Source organism: Microcebus murinus, chromosome 23 (genome assembly GCF_040939455.1).
Source record: "Microcebus murinus isolate Inina chromosome 23, M.murinus_Inina_mat1.0, whole genome shotgun sequence".
In the NCBI taxonomy this organism is placed as follows: Eukaryota; Metazoa; Chordata; class Mammalia; order Primates; family Cheirogaleidae; genus Microcebus; species Microcebus murinus.
The window spans coordinates 34,364,721-34,379,117 of record NC_134126.1 but is presented as its reverse complement, the minus strand read 5'-3'; the positions used below and the strand labels follow the sequence as shown (position 1 = coordinate 34,379,117).

The 14,397-nt window shown below is 37.4% G+C and overlaps 1 protein-coding gene across 5 annotated transcripts in view; it reads right to left on the bottom strand.

The window, feature by feature from the left end:
• Positions 1-14,397, bottom strand: part of DENND1B (DENN domain containing 1B) — a 183,764-nt gene that overhangs the window by 125,278 nt on the left and 44,089 nt on the right. For all 5 annotated transcript variants that reach the window (XR_012914500.1, XM_075996989.1, XM_012744347.3 and 2 more), the window contains exon 3: positions 10,464-10,507. Coding sequence is in view for 3 of the 5 variants with exons in the window: in XM_075996989.1 (XP_075853104.1) it covers positions 10,464-10,507 (44 nt within the window). In the remaining 2 variants the exon portion in view is untranslated. The remainder of the gene's footprint in view (positions 1-10,463; positions 10,508-14,397) is intronic.

Sequence of the window (14,397 nt, the reverse complement as noted above, 5' to 3'; positions counted from 1 at the left end):
GCTCACGCCTGTAATCCTAGCACTCTGGGAGGCCGAGGCGGGCGGATTGCTCGAGGTTGGGAGTTCAAAACCATCCTGAGCGAGACCCCGTCTCTACTAAAAATAGAAAGAAATTAATTGACCAACTAAAAATATATATACAAAAAATTAGCCGGGCATGGTGGCGCATGCCTGTAGTCCTAGCTACTTGGGAGGCTGAGGCAGGAGGATCGCTTGAGCCCAGGAGTTTGAGGTTGCTGTGAGCTAGGCTGACGCCACGGCACTCTAGCCTGGGCAACAAAAGTGAGACTCTGTCTCAAAAAAAAAAAAAAAAAAAAAAAAAAAAAAGAAGGAAATCCTGCCATATTTGAGGAAGGGAATGCATCTTGAGGACACTACGATAAGTGGAATAAGGCAGTCTCAGACAAACACTGCATGATTCCACTTGTATGTCTAAAATAGTCCAACTCACAGAAGCGGAAAGTACAACGGTGGTTGCCAGGGCCTGGGGGGAGGGGGAATGAGAAGTCGCTGTTCAACAGGTATAAAGTTCAGTTATGCAAGAAAGTCACAGAGATCTGCAGTACAACACTGTGTTTATAGCTAACAATACTGTACCATACACTTAAAAAAATTTTAAGAGGATAGATCTCATGTATCTGGCTCCTTCACAATAAAAAAAAAAAAAAAAAAAAAAAAGGACAAAAGATCTCAAATTCATTCCCTTTCCCACTTTCTCTTTGACCTTTCCCTAGTTCAGCCTCTCAGAGGTTCTCCTAAACAACTACATGGCCTTCCAACTAGTCTCTAGTTTCAAGCTGCTTTTCTCCTCTCCAAAGAAACTAACTTAAAGTTACCTTCCTAAAATACAGGTGTCATTTGGAAACTCCCTTAATATACACCATTTATGGTATTTTCTCTAGGCCAATGCCAAAGAACATAGCACAGTATGTAAAGTTCTTCATAAACTGGCCCAGGTACCTCGACAGCCTCAACACCAAGCTCATATATCCCACATTAAATCAGTGGTTACTTGAACAAGCTCTTGTGCTTAATTTCATTTTGTTACTTTTTCCATGCCATAAGGCTCTTAATTTGGGGTTATTTGATGTTACATGTTCCATACCCTGTAAATAATCAAGGCACAATTTTTTGCTGTTTTAACTTCATGGACAATGCAAAAATTTCAGACTATTGTGATTTGCAATACAAAACATATTTCATGATCCCAGCTAGTTAGATCTAAAGAAGGAAGTTAGATATATTGTCCAACTCTTACAAGCCAAAATAGTTATAAAGGTCACAGAGTATGGTTACCAAATTACATTTCTCATTATGGATTTAAAGAAATACACTGGGGTTTATAAAAACAAATGTCCTCTGAGATTCTTCTCTCCCCTAAACTGTGGTAAGTTCATTTACACTAGTAAATTCCACATCATTATCCTCTCTTAAACTCCAGCCAGAGGTTTCCAACTACTCAGAGGAGACATTCCTACTTGAATACCTGTCATATCCAGAACTGAAAACATCCTCTCTCAAATTATGATCCTCCTCCCAAATGCCTTATTTTTATATTTTCATGCTAACTTTCTCCTAGTCTAAATTTTTCTGTTCTTTAGAATCAGGGAACCACCTTTCTTTTTATTAGCACATCAGAAACTAGTTAAAACCACATGGGCCCTGTGTCTGCATTTAACAAGAGTGACCACTAGACTGCATCGTTGTCTTGTCTGGTCAAACAGGCGAAGGATAAAGCTGTATGTCACCACTCGGTACTAACTCACCAAGATAAGCTGCAATATTATCACTTATCTAGAAAATACATATGAATAAACATGTAACTGTGTATTTTAATAACTGAGTTATAAAAGTAACAGAAAATAATTCATATTTTGCATAAAATTTTCACCATCACAATTAGTTAAAATACTTAAATATGATGACCATGAAGTTAAATTTTTGACATTAATTCTTTTAAAAAGGCCAGATACCTAGCAAATACTATATGCTACTTAAAACATTTCTATGAAATATCATATCTAACATTACATCTTTAAGATTTAAACATCTAACATATGCAAAGTCTATCATTAAAATGCACATAATTTATCTGAATCGAAATAAAAACATATCTAATAAGTAATACTATTCATCTGGACTCTTTTAGCTCTCTCTTAATATACAAATGCATTCCTTTTCTCCAAAACACAGCAGCTGGGAATGAAAGGAAAGATTTCAAATGATCATGTTCTCATCATATTCCATCATCTTTTCATCGGTTTGTCCCAGCTTTGCTTTGAGCCCCATTCTTTCACAAGAGGTCTCTTTTAGATCGATCCATATTTCCATAATCCACACTGCTGTTTCCTCCCCTGCTCCCCAGGGTGGACTAACCCCCACATCCAGAACCGTGGCTTACAACTGTCATTAAGCCTCATAACAATAACAAGACAACAAAAGAACGGGTGGGGACGAGGCTCGCTGGTGCCATATGCTGATCAAGTTCAATATTTCCAGCTAATATGTAATATTTTTAAACCTAAAAGTTTTAACAGTGAAGTGCCTTCATATATACTTGTTCTCCCTGACTGTACTTCAGGCTTAAATTTTAAACATTAATGAGCAACCTGGCAATACTTCATTTAAGAGCTTATCTATTAATAATGTATGAAAGGGGGAGGGAAAACAGAAACCACCAAACAGAAAGGTGAGGTGGCAATTCATGGATGGATATTCACTTCGTAACCCACGAGCCCCACCTCTTCCTTTAAAAAAGAAATCTCTAAAGGTCATTTTCTAAAACAGTATGCAGTTAAAGTAAGCAAAGATAATTGCAAAGTAATATATTCCATGTGACTTAATAATGAATTTATGCCAATTGTGAAAAGACTTTATCTTCCATCAAGTTAACATTTCAAAATGTTACTCTTATCGTTTCCGTCTTTTGTTTCACAGTTAAGTAATTGTAACTTCTTTCTAAACTGAGGATAAAGAAAACTTTGAAATGTAAAATTTTGAACTGGCAGAGACTTAGAATTTAATAAATTATTTCTGAATAATGTAGATCTTCTATATGACTGATGCAAGAAGGAAAATTACAAAAAATGCTCACGTATGAATGTACTTCAATTTCCAATCATGAAAAATTTTAATCATTCTGATCAAATTTTTTAAATAAAGAAAAATATATTTTTTAAAAATATGAATGTGTAAATTTTTTTTAATTAAAAAAAAAGGCATTCTTCCTAAACCATACAGACCAACCATCAGACAATGTTGAACATAAAAAGAAAATTGTAAACAGTGCTGAGTATTTTGGATTTAGTATCAGCTAACTAAATGGCTGTCTGCAGTTATAAAAGGCCTATGAAGATACAGCTGATGGGTAAAATTAAAAATGCTGAGCTACTACAGTATGATACCTAATTTCTTACTACAATGCACTCTTAGAATTGCAGTTCAAGCTGTTCCCAGATAATTTCTACCAAGATTTGCTTAATAGAATTTTTATTATTGTTGGCATTAAAAATAATCATGTGACACATGTACTTTTCTAAAAGCATTTCCAAATGCATTTTTATCACCCAGCACAAGCACAAACTAGGCTGCTGATATATATTAAAATGTAATTTTTTTTCCTTATACAGAAATGAGGGGTGGGAAGAAGAACACACAAGTCAGGTAATTGTCATGAACAGTCCGTCAGGGACCTACTAAATCTTCACGAGGCCTAGGCTCTTCTGCTAAGCCACTTCTTTTCATTCATACTTTGATGAATCCCCATTGTATGTCATAACACCAATTTTAAATCTTTCTGAATACAAGGTGGCATACCACTCCTAAATCCAACCCTTAGTGTATTACCTTTCCTCCTATTTTTCCAAGAAAATTAAGATAACCTATCATGAGTTTAATGCAACTTCCTCTGACCCATCACTCATTCAACCAGCTGTTCGAAAAACATTCACATCTTTTTTTTTTTTGAGACAGAGTCTCACTTTGTTGTCCAGGCTAGAGTGAGTGCCGTGGCGTCAGCCTAGCTCACAGCAACCTCAAACTATTGGGCTCGAGTGATCCTTCTGCCTCAGCCTCCCGAGTAGCTGGGACTACAGGCATGCGCCACCATGCCCAGCTAATTTTTTTATATATATATCAGTTGGCCAATTAATTTCTTTCTATTTATAGTAGAGACGGGGTCTCGCTCTTGCTCAGGCTGGTTTTGAACTCCTGACCTTGAGCAATCCGCCCGCCTCGGCCTCCCAAGAGCTAGTATTACAGGCGTGAGCCACAGCGCCCGGCCTTATTCACATCTTTATCACGTGCCAGCCACTCTACAGATGTGGAAATTGAAAAATGAGAAGATTCTGTTTCCTTTCCTTCAAGAAACATTCATATATAGCAAAAAAGAAAAAAAAAAGGAAATAGAACAATACAATGTAGAGGTATATATAAGAGGCTATGGAAGTATAGAGAAGTTGCCTTGGAGACTCGGGAAAACCTTCAAAGAAGAATTAATTTGCAAACTGAGATTTAAGAACAGGATCGCTATATCTCTCAGCACTCACAAAAATTAATTCAAGAAAGATAACAGACTTAAATCTAAGACATGAAACCATAAAAATTCTGGAAAAAAATGTTGGAAAAACTATTCTAGATATTGGCCTAGGCAAAGAACAATCACACCAACAAAAAAAAATAAATGGGACTTGATTAAATTAAAACGCTTCTGCACAGCCAAGGAAACAATCAACAGAGTAAACAGACAACCTATAGAATGGGAGAAAATATTTGCATGCTATATATCCAATAAAAGGCTAATAACCAGAATCTACAAATAACTCAAGCAAATCAGAAAGAAAAAAGCAAACAACTCCATTAAAGAGGGGCAAAGGCCGGGCACGGTGGCTCATGCCTATAATCCTAGCACTCTGGGAGGCCAAGGCAGGGAAATGATTTGAGCTCAGGAGTTCAAGACCAGCCTGAGCAAGAACAAGACCCCATCTCTACTAAAAAAAACAAAAACAAACAAAAAAAGAAATTAGCTAGACAACTAAAAATATATAGAAAAAATTAGCCAGGCATGGAAGCACTTGCCTGTAGTCCCAGCTACTCGGGAGGCTGAGGCAGAAGGATTGCTTGAGCCCAGGAGTTTGAGGTTGCTGTGAGCTAGGTTGACACCAGAGCACTCTACCCTGGGCAACAGTGTGAGACCTAGCTCAAAAAAAGGGGGGGATATGGCGAGGGCAAAAGACATGAACAGAAGCTTTTCAAAAGAAGAGACTAATGGCCAATAAACATATGAAAAAATGCTCAATATCACTAATCAACAGAGAAATATACATCAAAACCACAACAAGATATCACCTAACCCCAGTGAGAAAGGCTTTTATCAAAAAGTCCCAAAACAACAGATGCTGGTGTGAATGTGGAAAGAAATGAACACTTATACACTGCTGGTGGAACTGCAAACTTGTGCAACCTCTATGGAAAATAGTATGGAGATTCTTCAGAGAACTAAAAGTAGACCTCCATTTGATCCAGCAACCCCATTACTGGGTATTTACCCAAAGGAAAAATAGTCATTTTATCAAAAAGACACTTGCACTAGAATGTTTGCTGCAGCACAATTCATAATCACAAAGCTGTGGAACCAACCCACTGCCCATCAATTCATGAGTGGATTAATAAAATGTGGTATATGCATACCATGAAGTACTACTCAGCTATAAAAGAAAAAACTAAGGGACGAAGACATAAGGTTTAAAGATAACCTCTTATGCACTCCTCCTGGCCACCAGCACCTCCACATGTTAGGTATAGTGCAAGCATACATTTTATCCTACTTGGGTTTGTTTTTCCCAAATCTATACAGCTTACTAAACAGATAAGCTAACATGACAACCTCAGCCATGCACTCAAATTAGAAGAGCCAGAGCAGTAGCTCACTTCTGATACCCTAACCTTCCTTTTCCTAACAGACTCCTGCAAGGCAAGAACCACATTTCTTCTTTACAACCGTACTGCTGATCTTGCAAAAAAAAAAAAAAAAAAAGTACTCTATAATTAATTTTAAGGACAGCCAGATCTACATGCTAACTGTGTAGGTTAAGTTCATTTGTTCAATATTTGGCCAAATATTTCATTTCTGATTTAAGAGTAACAATCAAAAACAACTTTAAAAAGCCTTGAAAATACTTTTATAATTCTATTTTTCAGCTCTCCTACCTTTCTGTATTATCTGTACACTATATATATAGTACACCCAAAAATGCTGATCTCTGTGAGACCATATGTTTATATTTGAAAAAGATCTTTGCTCTTATAGTGATAGAAATGATAGTGAAATGTTTCACTATCTCTGTAGAGTATCAGTAAACTAGATTACAAAGCCTCATACATTAAGGAAGCTCTGTTCTGGTTGACTTTTAAAGAAATATGTACATAAATGGAATATTCCTAAAAGTCGTATAAAATAAGAAAATTAAACTTCTAGTATTTCCAATGAGCTAGATTTACAAAGATCTTTTTCAAATATAGACATAGTAAATAATTCCTAAAAAATTCAAATTCACATTAAGGTAAATGTTCAGTAAACTCATCAAGTTTTATAATTTTGTTTGATAAAAATAACTGTCTCCTCTGATTTAGCAATGTTGAGGATAGTACACGCATATATTTTACCCTACTTGGGTTTGTTTTCCCCAAAATTTTTATAGATGACCAAACAAATAGCCACACCCATTTGTAAGTCGAGTTCCCCGGGACGCTGAGACCCATTTCCACCCATATTGGAGGACGGAGCATCAGACCTCCCTGTGGGATTTGTTTTGAGGCTCCAATTTGGGGTTGGAGGTCAAGAGGTTGAGTGGAACTAGGGAACCTGGTTTGGACTGAGTTCTTTTGTGGTTCCCAGAGAACCAGGGGGGACTGGGCGATGTTTGTTCTTTCGTGTGAGAGAATCTGATTCTTGGTTTGTCCCTTTTGGGCTAAGAGACACTGATTCTCGATTCAGAGTTCGGTTTTCGTTCTGTGGTTAGCATTTCGTCAGCAGTGGCATTTTGTGCTGGGGATTCCCTGTACTGCTTCTGTGTGTTTGTCAAGTTTTGTCGCAACATAGGGAAGCTCCATCTCAAAGCCCCCTGGGGAAAATCTGGCTGAACGGTTAACTTACAGCAATGAACCTGTGTGGAAAGAGAATGTGTTACTGTGATCCAGTGTACTTGCTGGAGTGTGGGGAGAAGCGGCCACTGAATGAAAATTCCCATTTGAGTGACAGGCCTTGGTGTTCTAGATTGTTTGTGTTGGGAGTTCCCTATACTGTTTGTGTGTGTTTGCGAGTTTCTGTCTGATGAAGTTTTGCACCTACGTCTAAGGATTACTGTGATACCATTTGCATGGAGTGTGAAGAAAATGAGTGGTTGATGGTCCATGGTTTATTTTCAGCTGTTGGTTCTTCTAAAATTCGGAGCTCGAATGGTCAACCTGACAATAGAGAGTTAAAATGCTGAGTCTCAAGCTCTCTGCTTGAGATAAACTCATAGTTTGTGGTATACAGAATAATCTATGTGTGTATGACTTTTGATAAATTAGGTCCTCCCCTCCCGCTGGAACCCCCTGCCGGCCGGGGCGAGGTGCCAGGCGGGGCCCAGCCCAGTGGCGCAAGGCAAGGGGGAAGGAGCGCCTGCCGCCACCGCCATCTCGGCACCACAGGCGGGTGGAGAGGGCGCCTGAACTGACTCTTCAGTCCCACGCCCAGTGAATCGTGACTCGGGGCTCAGAACGGCCTCTCCCAGCAGCAGACCCAATTCGGGCCGCAGGGAGCCCGTATCTGGGGCAGGCACTTTGCGCAATATCAGACAGGGGCTTGAACGTGCAAGAACCACCAGCAGGGTCCTTGGAGACAGTCAAAAGGAACTGCTGAAAAAAACCGCCCCATACTTTTTTAAAGGAGGACCTTGAAAGGAACATTGCTGAAAAGTTGCAAAGCCTCCACAGCAAGAAGCCCCCAGGAGAGAAGATGTTTTCTTTAGGTGCAGGACTCGGATGGCGAAGGAGGGCCGGAGCCCCCTGCCTCCAAACACAGGGGCCGGGGAAACTGACGGTGGGGGTTCCACGGTGCCGCCGTCCTGCGTGGACAGAAGTGTCTGGTTGGGGGGGGTCCCTTCCCGGCTACAGCACGGACCCCGGCACCAGCCGAGCCCAGCCGCACAGGAACTGGTGGGGGCAGTAGCAGCGAGGCAGCGCAGGCAGGCAGCTGAGGAACCTGAAGGGTACTCGTGGTGCTCAGTCACATTTACATGGCAGGATCCTGGGACTATGCTGCCTCGGGGGTCTAAAGGGCTCTCCTGCTCTGCTTGACAGGAGCCGAGCAGGGGACTTGCAAAACCCACAATCAGAAAGATATGAAAACTTGTATTAGCTTATCTGGGGTTCCTAGGAACGGCATCTGCATCCCAGACTGCGGACTGATGGTGAAACCCTTGCACAGAGCAAAACAAGGAAGGAGCCTCGGAGTCTTAGTACAGACGCTGAGAGGCGCCCCACGGCCCGTGGCACGTCAAAGCCACTGGACAATACTGTGCACGGACGGCCTCTTGGCGTCCGGGCAGGAACAGCTACCGTGAGTTGTGTCTATTCCCAACGCTACCACCCTACTGCCAGCCAAAGAGGAGGGGCCTTCACAACACGACTGCTCAGAGGTTCTGGAGACTGAACTCTGGCAGGACAGATCTGTCAGATCAGCCCAGGCCAGAGCAAGCATCTCTTTCACTGACGGGAGTGGCTTCATGGACAATGAGGGGCAGACGTTGCCACCTGGGACTGAGCGCAGGATGCTGAAGTGCAGTTATTGAGAGGAAAAGGGCAAACATTTATACGGACTCTAAATATGCTTTTATGATTGAGCATGCTCACAGTGCCATCTGAAAGAAAACATGTCTCCTGACAGCAGGAGATAAGAATATCAAGATTGCCACTGAAACAATGGCCTTGGCACAGGCTGTGGCTGAGCCCAAGCAGGTGGCCGGCATGGCAGGAAGAAGTCAGGCCACAGCAGAGCTGCTGAGGAGGAACAGCCATGGTCGGTCCCACTGCACATTTTGCCATAGCTGGGCCCAAAAACTGAATTATCACCCTTATGTGAACCCAAAGTCAGGAGTCTCCAGATCTCCTAAAATTCTCAAGGGCAGTTTAGTAAAGTGGTAGACTTAAACAAAACAAACAAAAAACCTGAACAGGGAGGGATAAGAGGTTTATTCTTGGCTCAGTAGACAAGAAAGAATGGAGAAGACCAAGGAAAGAACAGTCTTTTAAAATCACAAAATGAGTGGGCAAGACTCTACTCTAACTGCACACTATATGGGAACAAACCCAAATAAACTTATTTGCAAATTATGACTTCACTGTAGACACTTCTTTTATATACTCAAGCTATTTATAAATCTATTCTTTCTCTAAAAAGCTGCAATCAATTTGAGAGTATATACCCTCTTTTTATGTGAAACCATGGTCAAGGGTTGCAATAGATCTAATAAATGTTTAACATGACCATTTAACTGAAATGGGCATGACTTTTTCAGTGTCATTTCTAAATCTTTCCAATTGACTTCCACACCTAGAAAAGTATTCTTTCACATATATTCAAAATCACATATCTATATACTAAGTTCTGAATGAACTGGTTTAAACATAGACTTTTATCAGTTATTTTTGTAAATTGTGAGAATTATATCCATGAGCTTAAATTCTATTAAGTTTGTGGTACTATAATGTTAATAGTAACAAGATTATTTTATGCCATTTCTTTGAAGAAAAAAGAAAGGAACCTGCTCATCAGGTGTCCAATAAGTACTTATGTCTGTCAAAACTTAAATTTGCATAATATAAGATCCAAAAATAGTTATGAAACTACTAAAAGAAAACAGAGGAGAAATGCTTCAGGACATTGTTTAAGGAACTATAGAAGACTGTGTTTTAAAATACAAATGGAATAAATTTATCTAGCAGTCTCCCATACCGTATCTTTTTAAGAAAGTAAAGCTATAGATAAAAATAAGAAAATACTGACAATTCAAATTCTATATGTAAATGATTTCAGCTATTACTGTGACAAAGAGAACTGATCACTTATTTATAGCTGTTACACTTACTTCTAAGTAAACAAAAATAGTAAGAGTGTATTCAATAAAGATTTTGTATTGTCAAGTTTTTTTTAATGGGGAAATTTTTAATGTTTTCAAATATATATTCTGTAGGTAAATTAAAAGAATGTAAAAATATGCTGAAACTTTAAACATCCAGTCCCTATGAATTTTAAAAGATTCTTCTGTATATTTTGCACATACACCCTTTTTTCTCACAGTTGATCAAGAGAAAATAATTATAGCTACTCATGTGTAGTAGTAGAAGCAGCTGCAGCAAGAGTAGCAGTAATTGTAATACTCCAATTTTAAATTTTTTTTAAAAAATTATGTGGTTCCAACCTGGTCTCCAAAGTCCTCTGGGAATTTCCACAATACCACAGGATCTGTAAATAATTGACACACATCATTAAACAGAGGCAAAGGAACACATTTAAAGCAACAGTCCTGGTTAAACACTCTTAAAATTGTCATAGCTACTTTAATTATAATTTTTAAATTTCTCTTTAAACATTTACAGTTGATGAGGTTCACTTCTTTTCCTTCATCAAATTAAATATATTAATCTTTTAAGGGTTTTTAATGACCTTTGGAACAGAACAAACAAAATTAATAACTTAGGTCATCAAAAACCATTACTGTATTTCTTTCAGCAACTCACTTTTTTATTTATGTATCTTAAATATTCTGAACTTTGAATTTTTAATTTTAACTATGTTACAAAACTACTGGTTTTAATTTGAAAAGAAAAATATAAATGTGGTAAACATGTAATCAAATACATTATAGCCCTCAGGCACTAGACTAAAATACGCATCCTAAATTTCAATTAAAATCCCAAATAAGAATTTATAAAAATTGTAATAATGTTTGCTTCATATTGGCTTTAAAAATTCCATACTTTGTAGTAATAGATAAGTTCGTAGGTAGGTGTAAGGCAGCTTATTTAAAATATAATTAATATTTTCAGGGCATTTCAGAGAAATCTTTCTGATATATCTAGTAGTTTATATAAATCAATATTGTTTTCTAAATATTCCATCAGATTTTCTTTTCATTTCTCATAATATTTCTCTTCTATTTAGCATAATACAGTGAAGTTTTAGTTGTAATAATCACTAATAAATATTTTGGTCACATACTTATTTTTTAATTTTGTCGAAAACTTTTGAATACTTTAAATGTCTCTTAAAAGGATAGTGTATAACAGATTATTACTCCTGACAAACACCTTTGAAAGCCCAAGATAAAACAGGAATAACAAGTACCACCTATATGCCAGGGTTCAAGCTCCACTCCAAGTAAAAAGACTTTCTGGACCAAAGATCCACCACTCTAGGAACCCAATCAATGGAAATTTATAGCTTATTTCTACTACTCCATACTGCTTTTTAAGAAATATAATTAATTTAAGGATGTATAATTTCAAAAGTTTTAATTCCAAACTTCAACAAATGCCTAGTAACATTTTTAGCATGAGCTAGTTCCTCTTGTGTTTTTATTTAACTTAAAAAGGAAAAAAAAAGCAGGCTTTCTATAAACTTTTTACTTATAAAGGAACACAAGTTATACAAGTTAAAGGAATACAACTTATAAAGGAATACAAGGAATATAAGTTTCCATATAAGTTAATATAAATAAATCATTTAAAACATCTTATATGAAAATACTGTATTACAAATTTATAAAGGTAATATTAAATGATTATGTCCTTGTGTAAAACAAAATGTATCCATTTCTAAAATAGATGTGAAATGTATTATTCATCACCTTGAAATACTCAAACATTAATGTTCTGTGGATAACTATGTTCCCAATTGGAAAAAATATCCATATATGGCAATCTTACCAAAATGGTAGCTGCAAGATCTAAATCTCATAAACAAAAGTGTATGATGGAATCGCCATCAGATATGAAGCAAAAGTTATTACCTTGACAAATTAATAACTAATAGCCATATAAACAAATCATCACACAAAAATGTAGAAGAGTCCTTTCTCATAAACAATGGAATTAAGGGGTTTCAATGTGGGCCCTTACAGTCCGCCCTCACAGTGTGCAGCATTTACCTAAGTGTGTTTTCCTGTCTCGCTTTTCCTCATCTCTTACTCCACCATTTTTTTTCTGTACACTCTGCTTTTTCACAGAGGGAAAACAAGTAAGTACATGAAAACAGCATCTATTGGTTTCATCACAAAGTGGAAAATATCCTTTTTCTTTTCATTCAGTGAATGTTATCCTTCAGCACTCAAAAATTTATTATAATCATGTGCATCCATATTTTGAAATGGATTAACTTGGTCCCTGCCTGCGTGATTAGATTTAGAGCACATCTGACACATCTTTGTGGCGACTTTTCAGAAGTACTGCAAAGGAAGAAACAAAAGGGCTCTGAAAAAAATAATCCGATTCGACAACTTTATGCACAAAGACTGAATTTTCTGTTCCCTGAGGATTACTTTCCAGATACTCGATCTGATCTGGCAATGTTAGGTCAATTTTATGCTGATTTTATGGGTGAGAGGATGAGAACTGCTGGTGGGAATCTTCGCTGCCAGTGATGACTGATATACACGGCGCTTCCCTTCTTTCTAACGTCTGCTGGTAATGCAAAGGAGACTCTGTACCCTAATTTTAAAAAAAGCTTTGCTGACAATCTAGAAACCAAGTAATGATAAAAGAATATATAACTTCATTTTGACATAGATATAATTTCTTATTTTAATAAGAAATGTCACAGTGTAGTAAGAAAAATATACAAAATTTTATTAAATCAGTAAATTTGGAAGGTGAATATTTAAAGTATGGTTTGTGTGCCACCATTACAAGGATTCCAAATCCATTAAGGCTTTTTTTAAATGTAAAGTAAGATAAATTCAGCAACATTTTATTTTCTTTCCCAGATATTTCACATTTTCTGGCCCTTAACAAAAATTAAAATTACTTAGAATACTAGTGTGATTCTACTTCATTACAAAATTACCCAGGAAAAAGTTTCTAATTTTCATAAGTGAATATTTACTTAATTCTGTAGAATTCAATGATGAATTAAATATACAACATCTTTAAAATTACAGATTTGTAAAGTTGCAATTCAGAGACTACTTTTGAAAAGGTGGAATGTATACTACTAGTGTTTTGCAGGATTATAGCTTTCAGTACTTGATTTACCTACATTGCAGAATCAGAACTTTATGTATGAGGAAATTAAAGTCAAAACAATGAGTTCTTAAGCCATATAGCTAGCTAATGTCAGAGCCCAGAGTTTTCTTGAGATGTAAAGAACACTTATTTTAAATAATTGCCAATAATTCATACATTTCTGTGGCACATTTAACTTAAGTTCAATTTATTTCATTGAAAAATCTACGCAGCACTAAAGAAACAGGGAAAGTCCCTGCCCTACAATGACCTACAACATCCATGGAAAGAAACGTCAACAGATTATCTAGTTGTTCAAAGCACAGTTTTAAGCAAGGTTATCAGGTAGGACCATTTCAACTCAACTTCAAAAGTCACTGGCGTAATAATGTCAAAAAACATTACTAATGAAGAAATGAGGTCTTTTGAATATAAATGAGCGAAAACCATTAGAGAAAATGTGCGATTTTTGTTCTTTCACCAGTAGAGAGATAATGGTGAACAAAACAAGGCAGAGCCCTTGCCACTCACAGAAAAGAGGAGCATCCAAACATACAATACAATAAGATTTAATGCAATTTATGATCCTAACTGGATAGGATGCTGCAGGGGCACACAATAAGGAAATCTAATCTAATTTACAGAGTCACTACAGGACTTCAGAAGGAAAGGACAGGTAAACCGACACGTAGGTTAGCCAAGCAAAGGATGATTTGTGCTATGAAGTGGGCAAGGGAGAATGTTGTAGGGTGGGGAACCAATATGCATGAAGTCTTGGAGGCTAAAAGAAAGCAGAACACATTTTAGAAACTGAACAAAATCTACTATATCTAGAATGTAATTTGGGAGGGAGACAATGTCAAGAGATGAAGCTGGATGGGCAAGGAAAGCCACCGAAGTGGACGGTGGCATAAACCAGGTGAGAAAGAACCACCAGAAAGGTACGGAGATCGCAGCTAGAGCATGTATTGTCATGAAGTCAAGGGAAGAGAATGTATCTAAAAGAAATCCTCCAAAAATGCTGCGAAACATTGAAAAGTGCCGACTGGAGAACTGCAACTATATTTAAAGACATAAAGCCAGAGTCAGATGGGCTTCCATTAAAAGGCAGGAAGAAGGACGTGATTTAAGATT